The 24,112-nt window shown below is 44.1% G+C and overlaps 1 protein-coding gene across 2 annotated transcripts in view; it reads left to right on the forward strand.

The window, feature by feature from the left end:
- Positions 1-24,112, forward strand: part of SRPX (sushi repeat containing protein X-linked) — a 160,156-nt gene that overhangs the window by 126,375 nt on the left and 9,669 nt on the right. For both annotated transcript variants that reach the window (XM_073566022.1, XM_073566023.1), the window contains 3 exons: positions 7,913-8,034; positions 8,590-8,769; positions 23,836-23,969. In XM_073566022.1, the coding sequence (XP_073422123.1) occupies positions 7,913-8,034; positions 8,590-8,769; positions 23,836-23,969 (436 nt within the window). The remainder of the gene's footprint in view (positions 1-7,912; positions 8,035-8,589; positions 8,770-23,835; positions 23,970-24,112) is intronic.

Here is a 24,112-nt window from a genome sequence, read left to right on the forward strand (position 1 = left end):
CAGTATTGTATATCTGCCGTTCGCATTACAGTAACATCTATACAGAGTCAGCATGTGTGTGTGACACTCCGTAAATACGTATACGGAGATTGTTAGTTACACAAAAAAAAGTATACAGCTGTACACTTCTGATACAGTTCCATATATCTGCTTGTTGGATTACGGTCCAATACATACTGTGAGAGTGTCTGTGACTAACAAAATATATACGTAGATTTAATTTTTTTTCATACACCTTACACAGCTGGACGCTTCTCATACAGTACCATCTCTCTGCTGGTATTTTTGGTACATTTTCCCAAACATGAGAAGTATGGTGGAAGAGTCCACGGACGTGGGCAGGGGGGCGCAGCTGGTACTGATGGTGGTGGTGCATCAGCTGGTTGTGGCAAAAGCACAATAGCAGCTAAGGCAGGAAGTGTTGAGCCTGCGTCATTGTCTGGCCCAAGAAGGCCTGTAAGGTTGCCTTTTCTTGGAGTAGGAAAGCCGCTTTTGAAGCCAGAGCATCCATCAGGAACAGGTTTTGGCATACATTGCTGAAACAGCCACCAGCTCTATTGCCTCCTCTTCTGAACGTTCGAAACCTGCAAGCACGGAGTCGTCAGTGCAGGGTTCTGGTCAGGAAAAACACCTTTCCTTTTGTCCTTCACCCCCATCAAAAGTTAAGGATGCAGCAGCCCACACTTCAGATTACTCTATGGAGCTCTTTTTACATACCATGCATGGGTTATCCAGTCAAGTCCAGAATTCCCCAGTCCAAGTTGAATCTGACATGGAGTGCACTGATGCACAGCCACTGCTAGATAATTCTGCTGGTACATTGACCCAGAGCACTACATTGCCCTCGCAGTCTATTGAGCCAGAATCTGACCCTGACGAAACCCGCATACTATACCACCTTACACGGTGACAGAGAGGAAGGTAAAGAGGAAGGTGCAGATGACTTTGAAGAGGAGGTGATGGATGACCCAGTTCTTGAAACGGATTGGCATCCATTGGGGGAGGAGAGTGGCTCCGGCAATAGTTCAGATAAGGAGAAGGATCCGCAGCAGGCATTGACATCCCAGCAGCGGTTATCTGGCAGGCCCGTAGCTGTCCAAAAACGTGGACGAAAAACTAAAAGAGTTGCAGGACAGCTTGGCGAGACGGTCAACTTAGCACAGCGTGCTAGGCCAGAAAATGTATACCATAGTAGGAAGAGTGCAGTGTGGCACTTCTTTGTCCAAAATCCTACTGATGAGGCAAAGGTTACCTGTAAGAAGTGCGGAAGGACCTTTAGCCGAGGTAAACAACTCAGAAATTTGAATACCAGTTGCATGCTTAGACATTTAATCAACATGCACTTGCAAGCGTGGATGGACTACAAAATCTCAGGTAGCATGTGTGCACCTGCTCCGACTCAAGGTAGCCTGCAACGCTCCATCGCTTTCCCCACTGTAAGACCACCGCCACCGTTAAGCACACCACCAGCACTAAATGTGGAGGTGTCGTTGCAAGGCCAAAGCACTCAGGGAATAACAATGGTTTTGCAACACAACACTGAATCAAGGCCATATCCACCAATACCATCACTAACCCCCTCTCACTCCGTCTGGTCCACTGCTACTTCCCCCATATGCAGCTCTCCAGTCCAGCTCACCCTACCAGACACTCTGACTAGGACAAGAAAGTACTCATCGTCTAATCCGCGTACACTTTGTTTGAACGCCTACATTGCCAAACTAATCTCATTAGCGATGATGCCCTACCGTTTGGTTGAAAGCGAAGCTTTCCGCAACCTCATGGCCTACGCTGTCCCACGCTGTGACCTACCCAGTCGTCGCTTCTTTTCTCGAAAAGCCATCCCTGCCCTCCACCGGCATGTGAAAGACTGCATTGTCCATGCACTAAAACAGTCAGTGAGTGGAAAGGTGCACCACACAACAGATGCATGGACCAGTAGGCATGGCCAGGGCCATTACGTGTCCATCACTGCGCACTGGGTTAATGTGATGGATGCAGGCTCCACTGGGGACAACGGCGGTGGAACAGTGCTGCCTAGCCCACAGTATAGGAAACGGTTGGCTGTAGGCTTTCGCTCCTCCTCCATCAGCGAAAGCTCATCCACACAGCACAGTCGCACGAGCACTCCATCTGCAGCTGGCAGTGTTGCACATGAGGTATCCCACTATCGAACAGCTAGTGGTAAGCGTCAGCAGGCTGTGTTAAAGATGATGTCTTTGGGCGACAACAGACACACCGCGGAGGTACTGGCCGACTACTTGCAGCGACAAACAGTCATGGCTGGGCAGTCTACATCTTGAGGCAGGCAAGGTAGTCAGTGATAACGGCCGTAATTTTGTGGCAGCTATAGCCCTTTCAAAACTCACACATATACCTTGCCTGGCTCACTCTTTGAACCTGGTGGTGCAGTGCTTCCTTAATAATTATCCAGAGTTAACATCCCTGCTCCATAAGGTGCGAAGACTGTGCTCGCACATCCGTCGCTCGGCCGTACACTCCAGTCGTATGCAAAAGCTGCAGCAATTGCTCCACCTCCCCAAGCACCGCCTAATCATAGACATTGCAGCAAGGTGGAATGCCACCCTGCACATGGTTGAAAGGCTGTGCGAACAGATGCAGGCTGTAATGCATTTTGGGAGGATACACGGGCAGGCAGTTTGAGGGAAGACATGGAATTGTCGGGTGTGCAGTGGTCAAAGCTGAAAGACCTCTGTAAAGTCTTTCAGTGTTTTGAGGAATGCACACGGCTGGTAAGCGCAGACGACACCATCATAAGCATGAGCATCCCACTTATGCGTCTGCTCATGCAAAGTTTGACGCACATTAAGGATCAGGCATCTGCAGAGGAGGAGGAGGGAAGGCTTGATGACAGTCAGCCATTGTCTGGTCAGGGAACTGTCCTGGACGAGGTGGAGGAAGAGGAGGATGAGGGGGATGATTATTTTGGGCAGGAGGATGCTTCTCAGGGGGCAAGAGAAAATGTTGGCATTCCAAGAACAGGTACAGTGTTTGTGCGTGACTGTAGAGATGTGGATTTGCCAGAAAGTGCTCCTCCACCCACCACTGGCAGTGCATCATTGACACCTGGAACATTGGCCCACATGTGCGATTATGCCTTGCGGGTCCTAAAAAGGGGCCCCCGCATTTCCAAAATGATGAGAGATGACGACTACTGGCTGGCCAGCATCCTCGATCCACGCTACAAAGGCAAATTACACAACATCATGCCACAGGAGAACCTAGAGATAATATTGGCTAACAAACAAGCAACTCTGGTAAACAGATTGTTTGAGGCTTTCCCAGCACACAGCAGCGGTGCTGTTTCTCCCATGAGCTGTAGTGGGCACAATGGAAGAGGTGTTTGTGGTGCACACAGCTGAAGTGGCGTTGGAGACAGGGGTTTAATGACCATGTTGTGGAATGATTTCTCAAGTACCGCTCACACGACTGCTAATACTGCATCGATTAAAAGTGACAGGAGACAGCAGTTGTCAAATATGGTTACAAACTACTTCTCCTCCCATATCAATGTTCTCCCTCACAAGTCATTCCCCTTTGACTATTGGGCCTCTAAACTGGACGCCTGGCCTGAAATAGCACAATATGCCTTACAGGAGCTCGCTTGCCCTGCTGCTAGTGTGTTATCTGAAAGAGTCTTCAGTGCTGCTGGATCAATCCTGACAGAAAAAAGGACCCGTCTGTCTACCCAAAATGTTGATGATCTAACCTTCATTAAAATGAACCATGCATGGGTTGCAAAGGATATTGTCCCACCTTCCCCTGATGACACATAGGTTCCCAGAAAACTGCCTCGCTTTTGTCCTCCTCTTGCCCAATTCCACCCTTTGCAGCAGCTGAATGTCCAGCCAACACATCAACATATGCCATTTTTTAAACCTCCCTAAGTGGGCTGCCCCCTCAATGGCTGGGGTCAACACCTGGCGCACCCGGGCAAGTGCCGTTGCTCTGAACAGGTGGATGGGCCCACAGATGGCCGACGTCACTGGCACAGGGCCCCTCATAGTACAATACAGTGTCTCTGATGGTGGCTGGGCCCACTCACCATTAGACACACCAGCGTACTGTGAGGTGCCCTGTGCCAGTACCATCCACCACAAGTGTGCCCCCCCTGCTTGGTCATGGCCACAGCACTTGCAAGTTGCAATACTTACCTCTCCCTGCTCCACCGCTGTGTAATCTGGGCAGTTAAATTCTTCACAGGGACGGCCACTAGAAATTTGGTGTATTGATCGATGATGGTTAAGATGTAGCTATGTCCTGTCTTGCTGGCCTCTACCTTCAGATGATCAATGGCTACCATTTGTAATGGACGTCAACTTCTAAGCGGATGCAGTGGTGCTTTATGATCACCTTTCACAGTTGTGATAATCACAGACGTGTGACATTCCTGCCACCATTTTTCAATGTCTCCTCTCATGCCAATCCAATAGAATCGCCTATGGTCTGTGGCTTCTGTCTTTGGCACTCCAAAATGACCAGACACATCATGATAGGCAGTGAGGACCATGTGTACATCTCTCCCTGTGATCACAGTTTGATGGAGACGAGTAACGGTGATGTGATCCACACTACTGAGATAAAGCAATCCTTTCTTCACAAAGAACCGTTTTCGCTGTCTCCACAGACACAGTAATTGAAGGTCTTCATCACCACTGCAACATCTACCGGGAGGTGTTCCCGCAATGAATAATTCCCAAATTTCTGATAACACTAGAATTTCCATCTGTACTTGTATCCATGTAGTTTCCAGTAGTGGAGAGTCTGGACTGGCTTACTGAGATTGAAATATATACGAAGATTTAAAAGTACCACAACACTGTATACTGTTGTATGCTTCGACTACCTTTCCCTTTTTCTACTTGTTAAATTCTGGTGTAATACATACTGAGCCTGTGAGTGTCTGTGTCTGACTCCGAAAGTATATACGAAAATTTACAATTACCCCTAGACTGGATACACCTGGTATGTGCTGATACAGTACCTTTGTTCCAAATTTTGTATTACGGTATCATCCATAGTGAGTGAGCGTGTGTGGTTTATGCCTTCTATATATACGGTGAATCGTAGATACCAATTTTTACCCTATACTCGATACAGCTTGTATCTTGTTATACAGTACCTTTGTTTGACATTTAGTATTACGGTCAAATCCATACTGAGTAAGCGTCTGAGACTGACTACGGGACTAGGTATATGGAGATTTCAATTGTACCCTATAATAGATATACTTGCTATCTTGTTATCCAGTACCTTTTTTACAACATTTTTTATTATGATCAAACCCAGACTGAGTGAGCGTCTGAGGGTGACTCCGGAAATATTTCAAATTTGCCCAACACTGTATACAGGTGTATGCTTGTGTTTCATTACCCATTTACAGCTTTTCATATTCTTGTGTACTCCATACTGGGCCTGAGAGCATTTGTGTCTGCCTCCTGAAATGTATACGGAGATTCAGAATGTTCACACTATACTATATGTACCTTGTATCTGGTGATACTGTACCCTTTTTCAGCTTTTTGTTTTATTGGGTAATCCATACTGAGCCTGTGAGCGTCTGTGTATGACTCATGAAATATATACGGAGATTTACTGTTATCCCTAGACTATATAGAGCTGTACGCTGCTGATACAGTACCATATATCTGCTGGTATTTTGGGTCAATTTTCTTAAACATGAGGAAGTATGGTGGAAGAGGACGCGGACGTGGGTGGGGGGGGCCACCTGGTACTGATGGTGGTGGTGGTGCATCTGCTGGTAGTGCCAAAAACACAATAACAGCTAAGGCAGGAGGTGTTGAGCCTGCATCATGGTGTAGCTCTGGAAGGCCTGTTAGGCTCCATTTTATGGGAGTAGATAGACTACTTTTAAAGCTGGAGCATCAGGAACTGTTTTTGGCTTACATTGCTGAAACAGCCTCCAGCTCTATCGCCTCCTCTTCTTAAGTTTAAAAAAATGCAAGCACTGAGTCGTAAGTGCTGGCTTCTGGTCAGGAGCAACCACTTTCCTTGTGTCCTTCACCCACACCAAAAGTGAAGGATGCGGCAGCACACACTTCAGATTACTCCATGGAGCTCTTTTCACATACCATCCCTGGGTTAATTAAAAATGGGGCCCATCATATACTGGAGCATTCAAAATGGTGCAGATCAGACACTGGAGCAGCATCTATGGGGCCCATCATATACTGGAGCATTCCAAATGGGGGACATCTGACACTGGAGCATCATCCATGAGGCCCATCATATACTGGAGCATTCTAAATGGGGCAGATCAGACACTGGAGCAGCATCTATGGGGCCCATCATATACTGGAGCATTCCAAATGGGGGACATCTGACTCTGGAGCATCATCCATGAGGTCCATCATATACTGGAGCATTCTAAATGGGCTGATCAGACTCTGGAGCAGCATCTATGGGGCTCATCATATACTGGAGCATTCCAAATGGGGACATCTGACACTGGAGCATCATCCATGAGGTCCATCATATACTGGAGCATTCCAAATGGGGAAGATCAGACACTGGAGCAGCATCTATGGGGCACATGATACACTGGAGCATTAGAAATGGGGCCCATTATATATGGAGCATTATTAGGGCCCATAAGACACTGGAACATCATCCATGAGGCCCATCATATACTGGAGCATTCCAAATGGGGGACATCAGACACTGGAGCAGCATTTACGGGGCCCATTATACACTGGAGCATTAGAAATGGTGCATATTATATATGGAGCATTATTTGGGCCCATAAGACACTGGAGCATCATCCATGGGGCCCATCATATACTGGAGCATTCTAAATGGGGCAGATCAGACACTGGAGCAGCATCTATGGGGCACATTATACACTGAAGCATTGAAAATGGGGCCCATTATATATGGAGCATTATTTGGGCCCATAACACTCTGGAGTATTGTCCATGGGGACCATCATATACTGTAGCATTATGTGGAGCTCATCATATACTGTATGGTACATTATATGTGACCAATTTTGGAATTTATGGGACTCGTTATTCTTATTCGTATGGCGCACAATGTGGTGGCCTTAATACTGTATGGAGTAATATACTGTCTTTTTTTTGAGCTATTGTAGAATTTAAAATAGATCAGTCATGTCATGTAAGCAGTGAATTATTTGTCATTGTACTATACCTATATTTCTGTGCCGTATCGGAGCATCATGAGTTGTGGTATGTGTTAAAGGGGCGCTCTTTGGCCCAGGGCACATGAAAACCTGGAGCCAGCCCTACCCCCCCCCACAACTTTATCCAAATAACACCCAGTTTTCAGTGCGTAACTATTATTATAAAGTAAATTAAGGTTGACATGCTTCAGTAATAAGAATTGATGTTTTGGGCATTGAAATGGGCACTGTAGGTGTGTTTACTGTCCTCCACTCCCTGCTGACTTTGCTTCCCCATTGACTTGCATTGGGTTTCGTGTTTCAGTCGGACCCCTGACTTTTCCCTATAGTTGGCCGATTTCGTTCGACCCGACTTTTGAGAAAGTCGGGTTTCAAGAAACCTGACTCGACTCTAAAAAAGGCAAAGTCGCTCATCTCTAGTCCCGAGGGCCGCAGTTGGCCCGCGGGCCGCAAGTTTGAGACCCCTGCTCTAGTCCTTTCTCAGACAATTAAGTGGGAAGTGAAAGTGCTGTGTTGATGTCACCTTCTATTACCTTATATCAGTCTATTAACTCATATTTTGCTCTAATAAAATTGAATTCTTTTTGTAATATATTAACTATATCTGACAAATTATCTCTGAGTCAGGTAAGAGCCTTTGTCATACTTTGTGAGAAGAAATACATTTCACCAATGAAGTAATGTTATGAGTATGATGGATGAGTTAATCACATCAAAGTATTTTTTTAGTGTCATATTAAAAGGACTTCCATCAGGATCTGACTTCCCAGAGGGAGATCATAAAATCCAATACACTGTATACGACAGAGCTGAGAACAAGGCATCATGTAAATTTAATGTGAAAGTCAGAGGTATGTATAACTATGATTGCACTAGATCATGAATTAAATAATAAAATAAGAAGCCCTTTGTGGGCCAATTTACAGGACTTTCTTATTGTTGCGAGCTTGTGATTATTGTTTTTCTGTTACGACTTTATGCATATTGCAATTATATGCGTTCAGGATTTGTACAGCTGCACCTAATATTCGTACAGCTCTATATTACAGTATATGTGCCACCTTATGGTGCATCTTGGAACCATACTACTGCATTTGTTGTATTGGTTCCATACAAATCACACATTGTGTAGGGTCTGAGTACCAATGTTAAAACCGTGAATGAACAAGGAATATTTCACATTCTAAACTCAATTGAAATATAAAAATGATACCAACGTAAAACCATATTAATAAATTTTGTTTGCTCAGTTTGCCACATTTAAGGAAAAGTCATGTATAAAAAAATAATCCAGTGTGTTCACAAGTCAACCCCAGAATATGTATTTATCCAACTACAACCCAATACCTTGGTAACACAAACTACCTAATAAGCTATTTGGTTATCTCTCTGTCTTTTTTACTAAGTAAGGCGCTGTGCTAAGCTGAATGCTCCTGAGAATGGATACATCAAGTGTTCAGGAGCTAAGGAGAACTATGGTGCAACCTGTGACTATTTTTGCATGGGCGGTTATGAATTACAAGGAAGCCCCGCTCGTGTGTGCCAGTTCAATTCTGAATGGTCCGGCACAGAGCCCACGTGTTCATGTAAGTATATAATAAAAAGTATTAATATTTAGTATTAGTAATATTAGTATTGTTCCCATTTCTTACAATTGTAATTTACATGGGAACATATTTTCAAATAAACAAAGTAGAAGTGAGAGAGAAGCCAATGCTCTGGATTGCAATTACGTGTGAAGGAGGGTCAGTGAAGTGGCCGCCAAGATCCTGTGAAGCAGCTGCCGGAATCCACACAAGTCCCGACAGAGACAGTGCCGACACTACTGGCATCGGAGGATTTTACTCACTTTAATAGTGTTATTAATTCCACAGCGCTTTATAGACATTATCAGCACTTTCCGCATTGGAATGCACAATCTACATCCCCTATCATTATGATACATTTGCTCACTCCTTGCAAATGTTGTCCTTGGTGGGACTTGTACCCAGGACCCCTGCGTTGCAAGGTTGCAGTGCTAACCACTGAACCATCTTGTGGCCCTAAGACTTTTGTTCACAATTTGAGTCAGTTTCTCTCATAATTTAAAAATAAATAAAATAAACCTATATATATTGTGAGGTGCCAAGGGGAGAGGTACTAGAAAACAGATATATTTCCCTTCGTATAATTTCATGTGTCTCCCTGTACTGATAGTGAAGCCGGTTTATTTCACTGTAATCTGGTCCTGGTTTCTTTAGTGATCAGCGGGGAAAAGACTGGTGGGTCCCCGTCCACACGTTCAATGCAGGTTTTGATTCCTGACGGGTCCAGCTGATATAATCAGGAGGAGTTGTCTCTCTCTCTCTCGTCTGCTGGGCTGGGAGCTGACACAGTAAGAGTACATGGACTTCTTTGTTGTTGTATGGGTTTATTTTGTAGTTAGCCTGCTATTGTTAGTTAGAGGCCAGATGGCCTTAGACATTTTATTTCATGTTTGGCATGTGTAACATTGAATGACCAATGTGCACAATAAAGTATGCCGTGCCCATATCCATGTGGAGCTCGCTAGACTGCTGTTGTGACTCCATAGCCACCCACTTGTGTCAAAGCAAAGATCCCAGCTGAGCTTTATATATATAAATATTCCCCAGAAATGGTGTTTCGAATGCGGGCAATTGTGGCTGTTGGACTGTGACTGCGGAGAAAACGCTCTGTGAATGTCCTGGTTGAAAGCTCCGGTGCTTTTGAAGAGCCAAGAGTCCAGTAATATGGAGGAACTAGTGAAACAGTTATTGCAAGCAAATGTTCAACAACAGCAGACTAATACTTACTTCCAGAAGGCTCTGGAGCAGCGGCACCAGATTCCGCAACAGCAGTTGGAGGCAATAAAGCAGGCCTTGGCTCGGCAACCCCGAGATGAGGGGGACCGTGCACAAAGTGTTGCTAGTGCGCAGAAAGCCGTACAAAAGACTTTACTTAAAATGACTGCGGACGATGATGTGGAAGCATATCTCACAGTGTTCGACCGTATTGCAGAACGTGAGCATTTACCGCTGGACAGATGGGCTGAAGTAGTTGCTCCATTTCTGAGCAGAGATCCACAAAAGGCCTATTACGATCTAAGTGGAGCGGATGCTATGGACTATATCAAACTCAAAGGCGAAATCCTGGCGAGGCTGGGAGTAAACAAATATATACGGGCACAGAGGGTGCATTTATGGACTTTTGTGGAACATCAGCCAGCCTGCTCACAAATGCATGATCTCATCCATCTAGTAAAAAAATGGTTGCAGCCAGAGACTTTGACGTCCACACAGATGGTGGTACGTGTTGTTCTAGACAAGAACATGCGGTCCTTACCCACTAAGATCCAGAGGTGGGTTGAACAGGGTGACCCAACTACCGCTGACCAGTTGGTGAGTATGGTTGAACGTTACAATGCTTCTGAAAGCCTACTCCAAGGGACGTTATCACCCTGCTGGGTCCCCAAGAAATTGTCAGAGAGTCCCGCGAAACCTACTCCATCTTCAAAAGAAGAGAACGTTGCAATGAAAGGTAGCAGACCTACAAAGGACTATGGAGGCGGTACGGTCTCACAGCAAGCCAGTAGACCCCGTCTGGGATCCCCATCGAGGAGGCAAGGGCCCATACAGTGTTGGTGATGTCGCGGGCTTGGCCATGTAGCAGCTAACTGCCCAATGACTACAGAGGCAATGGACTGTAACGCTATGAGGCGTCTTTCGCTATATGTACAGTCAGTCTGTGTGGCGGAGACCCTCACGGGAAATGAACAACACGTGTTTGGCGTGGAGGTCGACGGCTATAGTGTGAAAGCCGTCTTGGATTCTGGCAGTCAAGTAACTTTGGTACATGCCAGTTTGGTGAACCCTAGGGCCCTAACGAACTTAACCGTGGGCATTAGTTGCATCCATGTCGATACTAAAAACTACCCCACTGCCTGGGTTACCCTTGCCACGTCAGTAGGGACCAAAAGACATCAGGCGGCCATCGTAAAGTCTATGGGACATAATGTAATCCTAGGGAGAGACTTTCCTTTATTTTGGGACTTGTGGAGATTTAAAAATGGCATGAACACTCTAGTGGAGGACGGTGCTCTGGGGCTAGCCCCTGGGCCATTGCGGCAAGACGACAGGGAACCCATCTCAGAGGAAGCACCAGAATCTGTAGACTCTCCTCTGACTGTGTATGCAGGCGAGGCAGACGACCTAGAGGATGTTTTAGAAATGCCAGGTCTTGAGGTGGCCCGTGGTAAGTTCGGGACCGCTCAGCATGCGGATCCTACTCTTGCAAGGGCATGGTAAAATGTAAAGGTCTCTGAGGGAAGACCATTGTACCCGGGGGCTCAAAATGAGTTTCCACACGTGGCGGTGCAACAGGGTATGCTGTATCACATAGACAAGGCGCGAGGAGTGGTGGTAGAACAACTAGTGGTACCTAAGTCCTTTCGCCAAGTAGTTTTGGACTTGGCACATAAACATCCCTTGGGAGGACACCTGGCGGGAGAAAAAACAAAATACCGTATTCTACAACGTTTCTTTTGGCCAGGTCTAGTGGGAGTCGTGACCCAGTACTGTGGGTCCTGTCCTACATGTCAGTTGACCGCACCTGCGTCACATTTTAGTAACCCCTTAGTGCCCTTGCCAATAATAGAGGTGCCTTTCGAGAGGATAGCAATGGATATAGTAGGTCCGTTAGTTAAATCGGCCAGGGGTTATCAGTACATTATAGTAGTACTAGATTATGCCACTCGCTATCCCGAAGCAGTACCCTTGCGGAATGTCAATGCAAAATCTTTAAACATTTTTAATACATAACACGCTTTAATTTCCATGCTGCATTTTATTCCATACGTGTCACACTGACAGCACACGGAGAGCACACAGACACATGGATGTTGCACGGATGCCACACACATAAACACAATTGGCACATGGACACGGACCACGAGTTTCACCAGTACTGGTTTTTCCAGTACCAAAATCACCAGGACACGTGAAGGAGACTAACATGTAGCCGTACAGTCTGGTACAAGGCCAAACCTTAGGTCTTCCATTGCATTTCATATTTAATGTATTATGTTATTTACACGGCAATTAATAACATTTGCCATGTAGCCTTTTATTTCTTTGTACTGTTTATATTATTGAAAGATGCCTTCTAACAACTGAAAGACATAGAATTGCTTTACTCCTGTCTGATAAATACTTTAAATTCCTTTTTTATTTGCACCAAGAAGGCAGTATATGCCCATTTACCTTAACTGTAATCTAACTGAAATTATATCTGCTGTCCGCCTCTCTGTGTTAAGCTATTAATCACACTTGGAGACTGTAGGGGAGTTGTGAAATAAACTGTCTTCTTATTTTATCTTCCTTATTATCTTCCTCTTCAAAATACTTTTTCTGGCAGCAGAAAAATGAATGAATGAGAAGAATTACCGAGCTACAGTAGAAATAAATTTCTTATTGGACTTAAAGCACAATATCCGCAAGTTCAGGTTGCGAGCTGAATTTTTTTCTTGGCATAATCTAATAGATCTAAAGAAAACTCTGAAACCTGAAAAACTGTTAGTGAGGAACTTGCACCTTACTACTAGAGATGAGCAAATATGTTCGGAAAACGATTGCTAAACATAAATTTGGCACGAATATGGCACATTCAGATTCGTGATTGGTAACACAAGCATTTTTCTTAAAATCGGAAAAAGGCGTTAACATTCGATAAAAGCCTTCAATTCATGTGCCGCGTACAGTAAAATCATAAAGTGACAGGTTAGAATAGAATAGATTGAATAGATATATATACATAGAACACATAGACACACATCACACATCTAATATATAATTGCCTTGTAATGTTTTCATTTCCTGTTCTGTCCAGATGTCACCGTATCCCAGAATTCCAAGCGGAGGAAGTTCACCAACCGCCAAATTGGGACACCCAAGTGATGGGTGTCTCAATATGGAAACTACTACTGGTACCAACCTATTGCACGATACCACCAGCGGAACACCGTCGCACCACACACACACACACACACACACTCTATACGCCGTACGCACCACACACTCACACACACACTCACTCTATATGCCATACGCACCTCACACACTCACACATACTCATACTCGAATACTCACACACACTCTCACACTCACCACACTCACAGTAACACTCACACTCACACACTCAGACTGAGAGACTCAGACTGAGAGACTCAGACTCAGAGACTCAGACTCAGAGACTCAGAGACTCAGGCTCAGAGACTCAGAGACTCAGGCTCAGAGACTCAGAGACTCAGACTCAGAGACTCAGACTCAGAGACTCAGACTCAGACACTCAGAGACTCAGTGTTATGAAAGGGTCACCGAGGAGGAAAAAACCTAAAACAAGCTAAGTCCCAGAAAAGCCAGAGAGGTTGGTAACTATGCTGATTGCAGATCCCTGATCCTAACCACACAACTAGCAGCAGCCGTGGAGCGTACCTACGATGAACCTAGACGCCTCGTCATGGCCGGAGGACTAAATAAGCCTAAAGCAAGAAAAGGGGAAAACTAACTGCCCCAGAGCAGACCCCGAAGGAATAGACAGCCCCCACACATGTATTGAAGGTGAAACAAGATGAAAACACAAACACAGGCAGGAAAATAGGCTGAGCAAACGATGGGGCCCAAACTAACTAGAAAGGAGAGGAAAGGAAAGACACTGTCAGCAATCTGCCCAAAACCCTACAAAATAATGTACAACACTTCTGATAACAAAATTAACCCTGAAGTCACTAGACTTCTCCCACTATATCAGCACTCTGAAATATTCTGAGACAGAGCAAAAAGAGACCAATCTAATAAGGGACAAACAGCAAATTGGCAAATACAGGTAAATAAGAGTGGAAATTCAGCACAGCCCCAGCCGAGGCTGGCTGACCACACAAAAAACTGAATAGAACAACAAAATCAAGTGTGAACATTAGAAGAAAAACTTAGCTTGAGCTGACTGGAACAGAGCTGAGAACCAAGACCTGACAAGTAGAAGGAATCACCAGCACCAGAGTAGGGCATCTGAGATTCCTGAGGTCCAATCGTCATCCTCATTATCAGGTGGCAGATCTCTACTGATTAAATCAGCCTCACTACCTCCTGCTACCACCAGAGGGAGCCTGGAAGGAGAACTCACAACTGGTAGACCAGAAAATGAACTCACAACACTCAGACTCAGAAACTCAGACTTAGAGACTCAGACTCAGAGACTCAGACTCAGAGACTCAGACTCAGAGACTCAGACTCAGAGACTCAGACTCAGGGACACAGACTCAGGGACACAGACTCAGAGACTCAAACTCAGTGACTCAAACTCAGAGACTCAGACTCATAGACTCAGTCTCAGAGACTCAGACTCAGAGACTCAGACTCAGAGACTCAGAAACTCAGACTCAGAGACTCAGACTCAGCGACTCAGACTCAGAATCAGAGACTGAGACTCAGAGACTCAGACTCAGAGATTCAGAGACTCAGACTCAGAGACTCAGACTCAGAGACTCAGACTCAGAGACTCAGACTAAGACTCAGAGACTCAGATTCAGAGACTCAGAGACTCAGATTCAGAGACTCAGAGACTCAGACTCAGAGACTCAAAGACTCAGACTCAGAGACTCAGACTCAGAGACTCAGATTCAGAGACTCAGATACTCAGACTCAGAGACTCAGAGGCTCAGACTCAGAGGCTCAGACTCAGAGACTCAGACTCATAGACTCAGTCTCAGAGGCTCAGACTCAGAGACTCAGACTCAGAGACTCAGACACTCAGACTCACACACTCAGACTCACACACTCAGACTCACACACTAAACATTAAAACGGTTTTCCAATGAGCGAAAGTTCATTTTAAAAATTGTCTGTGTCTGACCTTTTACGAAGCATACCATATCTCCTGGGCAGGGGAGGAAGCAAAAGACAATACTGACATTACAGCAAGGGATCACAGAGGATTCATTTTGTGAGGTAAAATATTTCACTGACTGTTTTTAAACAATATTTTACCTCACAAAATGTATCCTCTGCGATCTCCTGCTGTAATGTCAGTATCGTCTTTTGCTTCCTCCCCTGCCCAGGAGCTGTGGTATGTTCTGTACACCGTTAGACACAGGGGTGAGAGAGGAGAGAGAGACAGAGCACAGGGACAGACAGCTCAAATGGGATAGCACATGAGGAGAGATCACAGCACAGGAAGGAGAGAGACAGCAGACAAGGGGTATAGCACATGGGGTAGACAGGTCAAAGAAGAGAGCACAGACGGGAGAAGTCAGCACATGGGGAAAGAGAGAGTGGATAGGTGGATGAGCACATGGGGGGAGAGATTCTCAACGCTCTAAAGCCTGCCCCAATATGACATTACCCCCCTCCCGATGTGATATCATCGAGCCTCCATCTAGTGTGTATATATATATGTATATATATATATATATATATGTATATATATATATATATATATATATATATATTAGAATCATAGAATTGTAGAGTTGGAAGACACCTCCTGGGCCATCTGGTCCAAACCACTGCTCAAATCAGGATTCGCTAAATCATCCCAGACAGATGTCTGTCCAGCCTCTGTTTGAAGACTTCTATTGAAGGAGAACTCGCCACCTCTTGTGGCAGCCTGCTCCACTAATTGATCACTCTAACTGTCAAAAAGTTTTTTCTAATATCTAATCTGTGTCTCCTCCCATTCAGTTTCATCCCATTGCTTCTAATCTTTCCTTGTGCAAATGAGAATAAAGATGATCCTTCTACAATGTGACAGCCCTTGAGATATTTGTAGACAGCTACTAAGTCTCCTCTCAGTCTTCTCTTCTGCAAGCTAAACATTCCCAAATCCTGCAACCTTTCCTCATAAGAGAGGGCTTGCAGACCGGTCACCATTCTTGTCACTCTTTTCTGAACTTGCTCCAGTTTGTTGATATCTTTTTTTAAAATGTGGAGCCCAAAACTGGACACAGTATTTCAGATGAGGTCTGACCAAAGAAGAGTAGAGGGCAATAATGACTTCACGTGATCTAGACTGTATGCTTCTGTTAATACATCCTAGAATTGCATTTGCCTTTTTTGCTGCTGCATCACACTGTTGACTCATATTCAGTCTGTGATCTATTAGTATACTCAAGTCTCTTTCACATGTGCTGTTGCTTAGCCCTATTCCTCCCCCATTCTGTGTATGTTTTTTTCATTTTTATTGCCCAGATGTAGTACTTAGAATGGTTTTTAACAGGAAAAAAATTCTGTTAGTTGCTGCCCACTGCTCCAGTTTATTTATATCTTTTTGAATCATCTCTCTCTTCTCAAGTATTAGCTATCCCTCCTAGCTTTGTGTCATCAGCAAATTTAATCAGTTTACCCTCAATTCCTTCATCTAAATCATTGATAAAGATGTTGAACAATACAGGGCCCAGGACAGATCCCTGTGGTACCCCACTTGAGACATTCTTCCAACTGGATGTGCAGCCATTTACGACCACTCTTTGGGTCCGATCACTAAGCCAGTTATGAATCCACCTAACAGATGCCAAGCCAGTTATGAATCCACCTAACAGATGCCATGTCCACTCCATCCATTTTTTCAATAAGGATTGTGTGACATACTTTGTCAAATGCTTTGCTGAAGTCAAGATACACTATATCTACAGCATTTCCCTGATCCACCCAATCAGTTATTCTGTCATAGAAGGAAATTAAGTTAGTCTGACATGACTTATTAGTTACAAACCCATGCTGACTCTGTTTTATCACTTCATTCTTATCCAGGTACTTACATACATCAATAAGATGCCCCCATTGCTAACCCCCTAGTCATATTGTAAGAAAACACAGACACCCAGAAAAAAAGATCTTTAATTGAAAGAAAGACACAGACTACTTTAATAATCTTTATTTAACCATGCTTATGATCTCGCCTAGTCCCCCAATACCTTTATCATCTGCAAAAGATGTAAAAAAACAAACAACAATATTCCTTACCTTTCCGCAGAGATGTTTTAATACATTTGTCCCTCGACAGGTCTAGCTCTGCTACTTCTAGATGGCGGGCTGCATGATGCAGCTTGTCATCCAGTAGACACTGCTAGTCCCTGTCTGAGGGCACTGCTATTCCCTGTCAAAAAGTTCTCCTGCTCGCGGTGCCGACTGACAGGTCCTGCGAGATCACGGCTAGTGAACTTACTTCACCCATGTGACGTCAGCGCGAGCACAGTGGGAAATTTTCACAGTGATCTGTTGTGAAGTAACTGAGCTTGAACTGCAGTGACCTCATCATTGACTTTTTCCCACAGTGCTGAGGTCATGGCAGTTCAGCCCTCCTGGAAACGCAGCCTCAGTGACCTGAGCTAACTTCGATGATGTCACCGCTAGTCACTCAGGCTGCGCTCACATTCACCAGTGGTTCTCAGTCTGGACAGTCACATCTTGGCACCGTCCAGGTTGAAATCTATTAATACTCCAGACATGGATTACGGTGTGGGACAGAATGACAGACAGGTATAGTATTTTGTTTTTTTATTTTTGTTTTATTACAGGAGAGCAAGGGCTTTGGTGGAATTAGGCGTTAGTTGAGTATAACTGTGTTTGTTATTTTTAAATAAAAAGGAAAATTGTGTTTAGTCTTATCTATATATATAATGAGTGTATGTATGTATGTGTGTGTACAAAGCCACGCCCACTAAACATCGCCATCGCCACACTCACTTCACATGCAAAGCCCCGTATAATAAATATCTAATCTAATATATATACAAGAAATATCTAATATATATATTTCTTAGGCACATCTTCTTGACTACAACAGGTTACACTGCCTGTGTTGCCCATAGCAACCAATTACTTTGCATCTTTCATTTCACTAGAGCTGGTTAAAAGATGAAAGCTGAGCTGTGAATGGTTGCTATGAGCAACAGTTTACCTTGTAGACAGCTATGGTAACTGAGGCATATTATTCTTATCATTTCTATGGTGATATTGTCCTTCTGTAAAGCTGGAAATAACACAATTTTTTACCATGCCAACACAGACCACCCTCTGACACAGACTGCAGGGGGAGCCCAGAATCAGGAACTTCTCTTTGTCTGGCATGAAGTATCTCATTAGCTTAAAAATTCAAACACAGATTAAAAAAAGAAACACAAGATGGATTTCTCCAACCCATGAATCATTTTATTCGGTGTAACAGTGCCAACCTGACAATACCTGGTTTGCATTAAACTTATTTATACAACTAATGCCCCTTTAAATTAGTCCTTCTTTACAATTTCTGCACTGAAATGCTCTGTGCTGCAGGGACACTGCACCTCCACCATGTACAGACGAGAAGGAACTTGGAGATGATATACAGGTATATACTATATACAGGGGGAGATGACATACAAGTATATACTATATACAGGGGAGATAAAATACAGTTATGTACTATATACAACGGAGATAACATACAGGTATATACTACATACAGGAGGAGATGACATACAGGTATATACCATATACAGGGGAGATGACATACAGTTATATACTATAAACAGGGGAGATGACATACAGGTATATACTATATTCAAGAGGAGATGACACACAAGTATATACTATATACAGGAGGTGGGGCTATGTGGAGTGGGTGTGGCTTGACACACACACTCAGTTTTATATATATGTATAGATTGCCTTATTAAGAGCACACTAGATAATACACTAAGCAAAATGGTCATACATATACAATGGTCAGCTATGCAAATACAGTTGGTAGTACAAAAGTATAAGCATGTTATACAAAAGTCAGTTACTGGCTTGATGTTTGGTTGTTGGATGCTGGCAATGACATGGGAGGTGTGGGAGGCAGCTATTTCCAGTTTCTTCCAACACATTGCATGGTGTGGCATCCCTTGGCAGAGAACAAGGGTCTACATTGTCGCATGTGCTTTTAACCCCTTGGTCAGTCCCTCCCTGTTCTGCCTCCCAGGATAATCCTAGTTTTCCTCTCACTTGCCCTGGCAGCTGAAACTCCAAAACCTATGATGGATCATATAACTGCTCTATGAAAGGTCATAGGTCGGTGGTTTTGTTGCCATCAGATCCAGCTGGGCCCCCGTTACACTTGGAAACCAAGCACAGCTTGGCTACCTGGCTTCTATTAGCTGTTCTACAAATCTACCTTTCCCTTGGTGCTAGCTCAGGTTGAGACCTCGGTGGGCGTTTGGCCTGTTCCCAAGATCTCAAAAATGAAACCGGTATACAGCTAGGAGGTATGATAAGTCCATAATCCAAATCTTACAGGTCCCGTCCGACTGAGTGAATTCTTTAATCAGTTAATTAGCTTAAGGGCTCATACTCACTTTCGAGAAATACAGACGAGTGCAATCCAATAAAAAAATCAGATTGCACTCGGACCAATGTTATTCAGTAGGTGATATCTTATTTGCGAGTTTTTTCTCAGCCGAACTCAGACTGAGAAAAAAATTGCAGCATGCTGCGTATTGTTGCGATTTTCCTTGCTATTGTAAGGTGACATTAAGCCTGGTTAGTAATGGAGAGGTGTCAACAAGACACCTATCCATTATTAATTCAATATTATGAAAGGGTTAACACACACATTAAGAATAAAGTCTTTTAATGAAATAATTAAAAACAAATTTTTACCATCTTTATTAAACTCCAAATCCAATTGAAGCCCTTGTTCTACTGTAAAAAATAAAAAAAAGCAACAATATCCCATATCTATCAGCCGTACAGTCATGTCCCACGCTGCAATCCATCTCAAGGGGTTAAATAGTTTACAACTGGGAGTGGTGCTAATGCGACCTCCCCAGCTGTAAACCACTGTGTAATGAATGAAAAGCTGCCTGCGCAGACTCCCCGCCTGACCGGACATGAACTCAGTAGCGTGGGAAAATTTTTCCCACGCTGTCAGTTCACTGCGGGTTAGGCGGGGAGACTGGGCATCCTCAGTGACTAAATGTTTTAAGATAAGTCTAAATAAAGAGTTCTACATTAAGAGTAGGTACCTGCAATAACTGGCACTACAACTAATTTGCATTGCCAGGAGGACTATAAATCAGCTGGTGATCTACAAGCGAAATTGGTACCACTCACGTCCAAAATAAGAAGTGCCTGGAAAAGCAATTTTTACACATGCCACTTTTCTCAGCGACAGCCACATTGTCTATAAAACCACCAAACTTTAACCTCAATAATTTCCCCATAACAAAAAAAGTGGAACTAGAGCAGACAACTGAATGTTTTTCTCTAAATTCATTATTCAGCTGCAGCGCTGCCGAACACCAGGTGTAATACATGATTTATTTTGCCTACTGCCTCTGTACTTGCAGCATTCAGCCTTGAACATCATGATCCTGGAATTTATGTGGATAAGATGACCTGTTCAGGTTGTTGAGGTCAGGGTGACCCGAAGACATTTACTTCTTACGAACATGAAGATACTTTTACCACCTTATATAAATAAAGCTAAGAAAGCTGAGCACAAGTAGCATGGACATTAGCTTTGTACTTGTGGCTATGGATAACCTATTAGCCAAGTTTTTTAACAATAATTTTGCACAGGGGATATTAATTCCTATTATTGGAAATAATGTGTAATTTAGACATGAGGGTCCTGATAAAAAAACAAAAAACTGTAGTAAACTAATTTGAACTGTCTGAGTAATCTGTTTTTGGGTGAACTATACTGATATATGAAGATTTGGAGGACATGCTCGTTTACATGCATTCTTTGTAGGATGGTACAACCAATGAGCTGTGCATTGTCCATAGAGAGCCCATACACCCAGTGCAAACTAAACCATCAGTAAATGTATATGAGTAAGAAATGTAATCCTACAGAAACCTTACTGATCATGAACAAAACCTTAAAGGGGTTGTCTGGTCAAAACCAATATGTCTGCCATCACTCTGAAAGCAGATTTATCAATCCCCCAGCACACATATTGTGCGCTGCGGGGATTCGCCGGTTTCAGACCTGGGACCAGAGGGTATGTATGAGTAATACATATGGGTTGCCCTCCCAGGGCCGTGGGGTACTCTGTACCGGGCCGGTGTCAGGGGGATGTGTCACAGCAGCGGTGACCCGGTCCATGGCCCCGGGCGCCCAAGTAATCAGGGGTGTTGAATGGTGGTTTGTAGTTAATGGAATAGTTCTTGACGCCACCTGTGGTGTTCAGAAAGTGGGATGTTGGGCCGACGCTGCATGCAGATCCTCTGGGGCTGGTGGTGTGTTGCAGCCAAGATGGTGAAGCTCCCCACAGGTGGAGCTGTAGCCCCAGGGCAGTGTAGATGTAGGGGCAGAGGAGAGGTGCAGGCGGTGTAGAAGCTGATACCCAGATGTAGTGGTACAGGGTGTGTTGGCGCAGGAATAATTGGAGGACACGAGGGCATGCAGTTCCAAAGCTTTACTCACAGTCTGTAGCAGACACAGATGCCTGCCTCCGTGCTGTGTCCTCCGGGTCAGGGACTCAGTCACCCTCCAGATCAGATGGAATGCTCCCTTCCAACACTCCGCCAACATGTGCCTTTCTGAACGTCTCCTCTTATAGCGCCTTTAAGTGTGAAGTACTCCTAGTACTGAGTTACACTGGAGTGCCTCCTGACAGATGTTCCCAAGAACTCTACTTGTACGGCAGACAGCTGTAGCCTGCTTCATGGACTCCTCTCTCCTGAGTCTTGGCTCACTATCCAAGCTGCTGTTGTGCCCCAAGTCTTAGATGGGAGTAGTGCTTTTACAGCCCACTACTCCACCGGTGTCTGCTGCAGGACCTTCAGTATCCATACAACCTCGGGGACGGGGCCCCGGCCTTGCGCTTAGAACTTCTAGGCAGGGTTCTTCCTCTAACCCACGTCCTCTGTGTTCCCTTTTACTCCTATGTTCCGTACTTGTCTTTCTTTCTTATGGAAGCTCAGGCTTCAGTTCAATGTCTTTCTCCTTCTTTCCTTTCCTGTGCCAGCTGGCTCAGATCACTGATGCAGCTGCAGCACTCCTTCCTCCATCCCTCTTCCAGGGATCCTCACTCCTCTCTGAGTGACTCTCTCTCTCCCACTCACTGACTGGCTGACTGACCTAAACTTTCCCGCTCTTTATGTATTCTAAACTCCACCCACCTCCCAGCACGTTTAGTGTTCCAAGCAGGGAGCCACCAAAGGTGCTCTGCTACACTCTAAGCAGGGAGCCGCAATGTGGCTTTGCTGAACTACCATGTTGTGTGGGATGCGAGTGTTGGAGCGTGGTTAGGAGCCTCCAACTCACTTGGATGGTGGAGTACCACACCTCAGGAGGAGGTGCAGTACCTCTGTGGCAACTGAAACTTCAGGGGCGCCACACATACCACCGGCCACTTGTATAGAGCCAAGGCTGCGCCCTGTCTAGTGGGCATGTCCTACTAGAGGGCTCGGCCTCGCTCCATTCAAGTGTATGGAGAGCGAAGCCATGCCCATTAGCTGGGGGTATGTATAACCCTGGAGCGCACAATATGTGCATTGGGAGGATTGATTAATCTGCATTCACACACAGTGACGGCAGAATTATTGGTTTTGACGGGCCAACCCCTTTAACACCAGATAGAAAGTAAGATATGTTCTCTTTTTTTGTTGTCTGTTTCTTTTTACATCAATGTACATAATCCTAATGACAATCTTTATCAATGGTTTAAAACATAGCTACTAATAATATTGTTTTAGCATTAATCTACAGTATATGCATTTTTATGAAACTGATACGGTTTATTACACTTTCCAGCAGCCAAGTATACACACTCAGGATTTTCTGTATTTTTTTGGTGCAGATTCCGCAATGTAATTATGCAGCGATTTATACTATACCACAAGTAGATGGGTTTTAAAAATCCCACTCACATGTTGCAGGATAAAAAAAAAATCTGCATAAGAGCTCGTTCACACCATCACGTATACCCGACGAGTGTTATCCGATTTTTTTTTATCAGGCAGCACTCCGACCAATGCTATTGAATGGGAAAGTGCTAATGAGCATTTTGTTTCACTGACAGAATCTGTAAGCCAAAATCAGGTGTGGGTGAAAAATGCAGAAATGGTGACGTGTTTCTATTATACCTTTTCTCTGATTGTTCCTCTCCTGGTTTTGGCAAATACTGAAAGTGTGAACACAGCCTTACACTATTTATGGTTGGATTTATTATTCCCTTACCGCTATAAAAGGTACACTAGTAGCCATCGTTCTCGAATTAAGATTTGACTTTGACGAGAGTACTGTATTTTCTTCTTATCATGCTGTATGTGCCATGTGTACCTCATTAGAGGAACGGTTTGATGTTTTGCCACATTGTGCTCATTGTGGTTATTGGAGTGTTGGTGCCTCATCCCCGAGTGGCCGATGAGATTGGATATGGAAATGGAGCTAGCGCAGTATATCCACGCTAATTTATTTAGAATTCATTTACATCATAATTAGACTGTTTATTAAGACACGAGACTTTCCTATTAATATGACAACTGAATAAGGGATCTCATAACATTTTGCACCCTATTCAGTATTTTCATCAGTATTATTTCTAGACATGGTAATTGTATATAGTGTTTATATTGTTTTATAGAAGATACATTATTTTAATATTATTTTTTGTGTCTTTCATACAGTTATGAATATTAATGTTGCATTAAAAAACGCTGTTGAATTTTTGGATCAGTTTTATGAAAAGAGAAGATTGGTTGTAATATCCACACCTACTGCTGCTGATTTTTATTATAGGTTACAAGTGGGAACGCTTCAGGTAAAGAGAAAAAAAATGTTAATATTTTGTTCACAGATCACAATAGTGATTTGAATTCTCATGATCATTTTGTTACTGTAACAAATATAATCATAGGAGACTTATTTATCCTCATAGGTCTGTCACTAGGTTGAGAGTGGCCA

Source organism: Dendrobates tinctorius, unplaced genomic scaffold, assembly GCF_039654945.1.
Source record: "Dendrobates tinctorius isolate UK_male_01 unplaced genomic scaffold, ASM3965494v1 ptg000016l, whole genome shotgun sequence".
Lineage (NCBI taxonomy): Eukaryota > Metazoa > Chordata > Amphibia > Anura > Dendrobatidae > Dendrobates > Dendrobates tinctorius.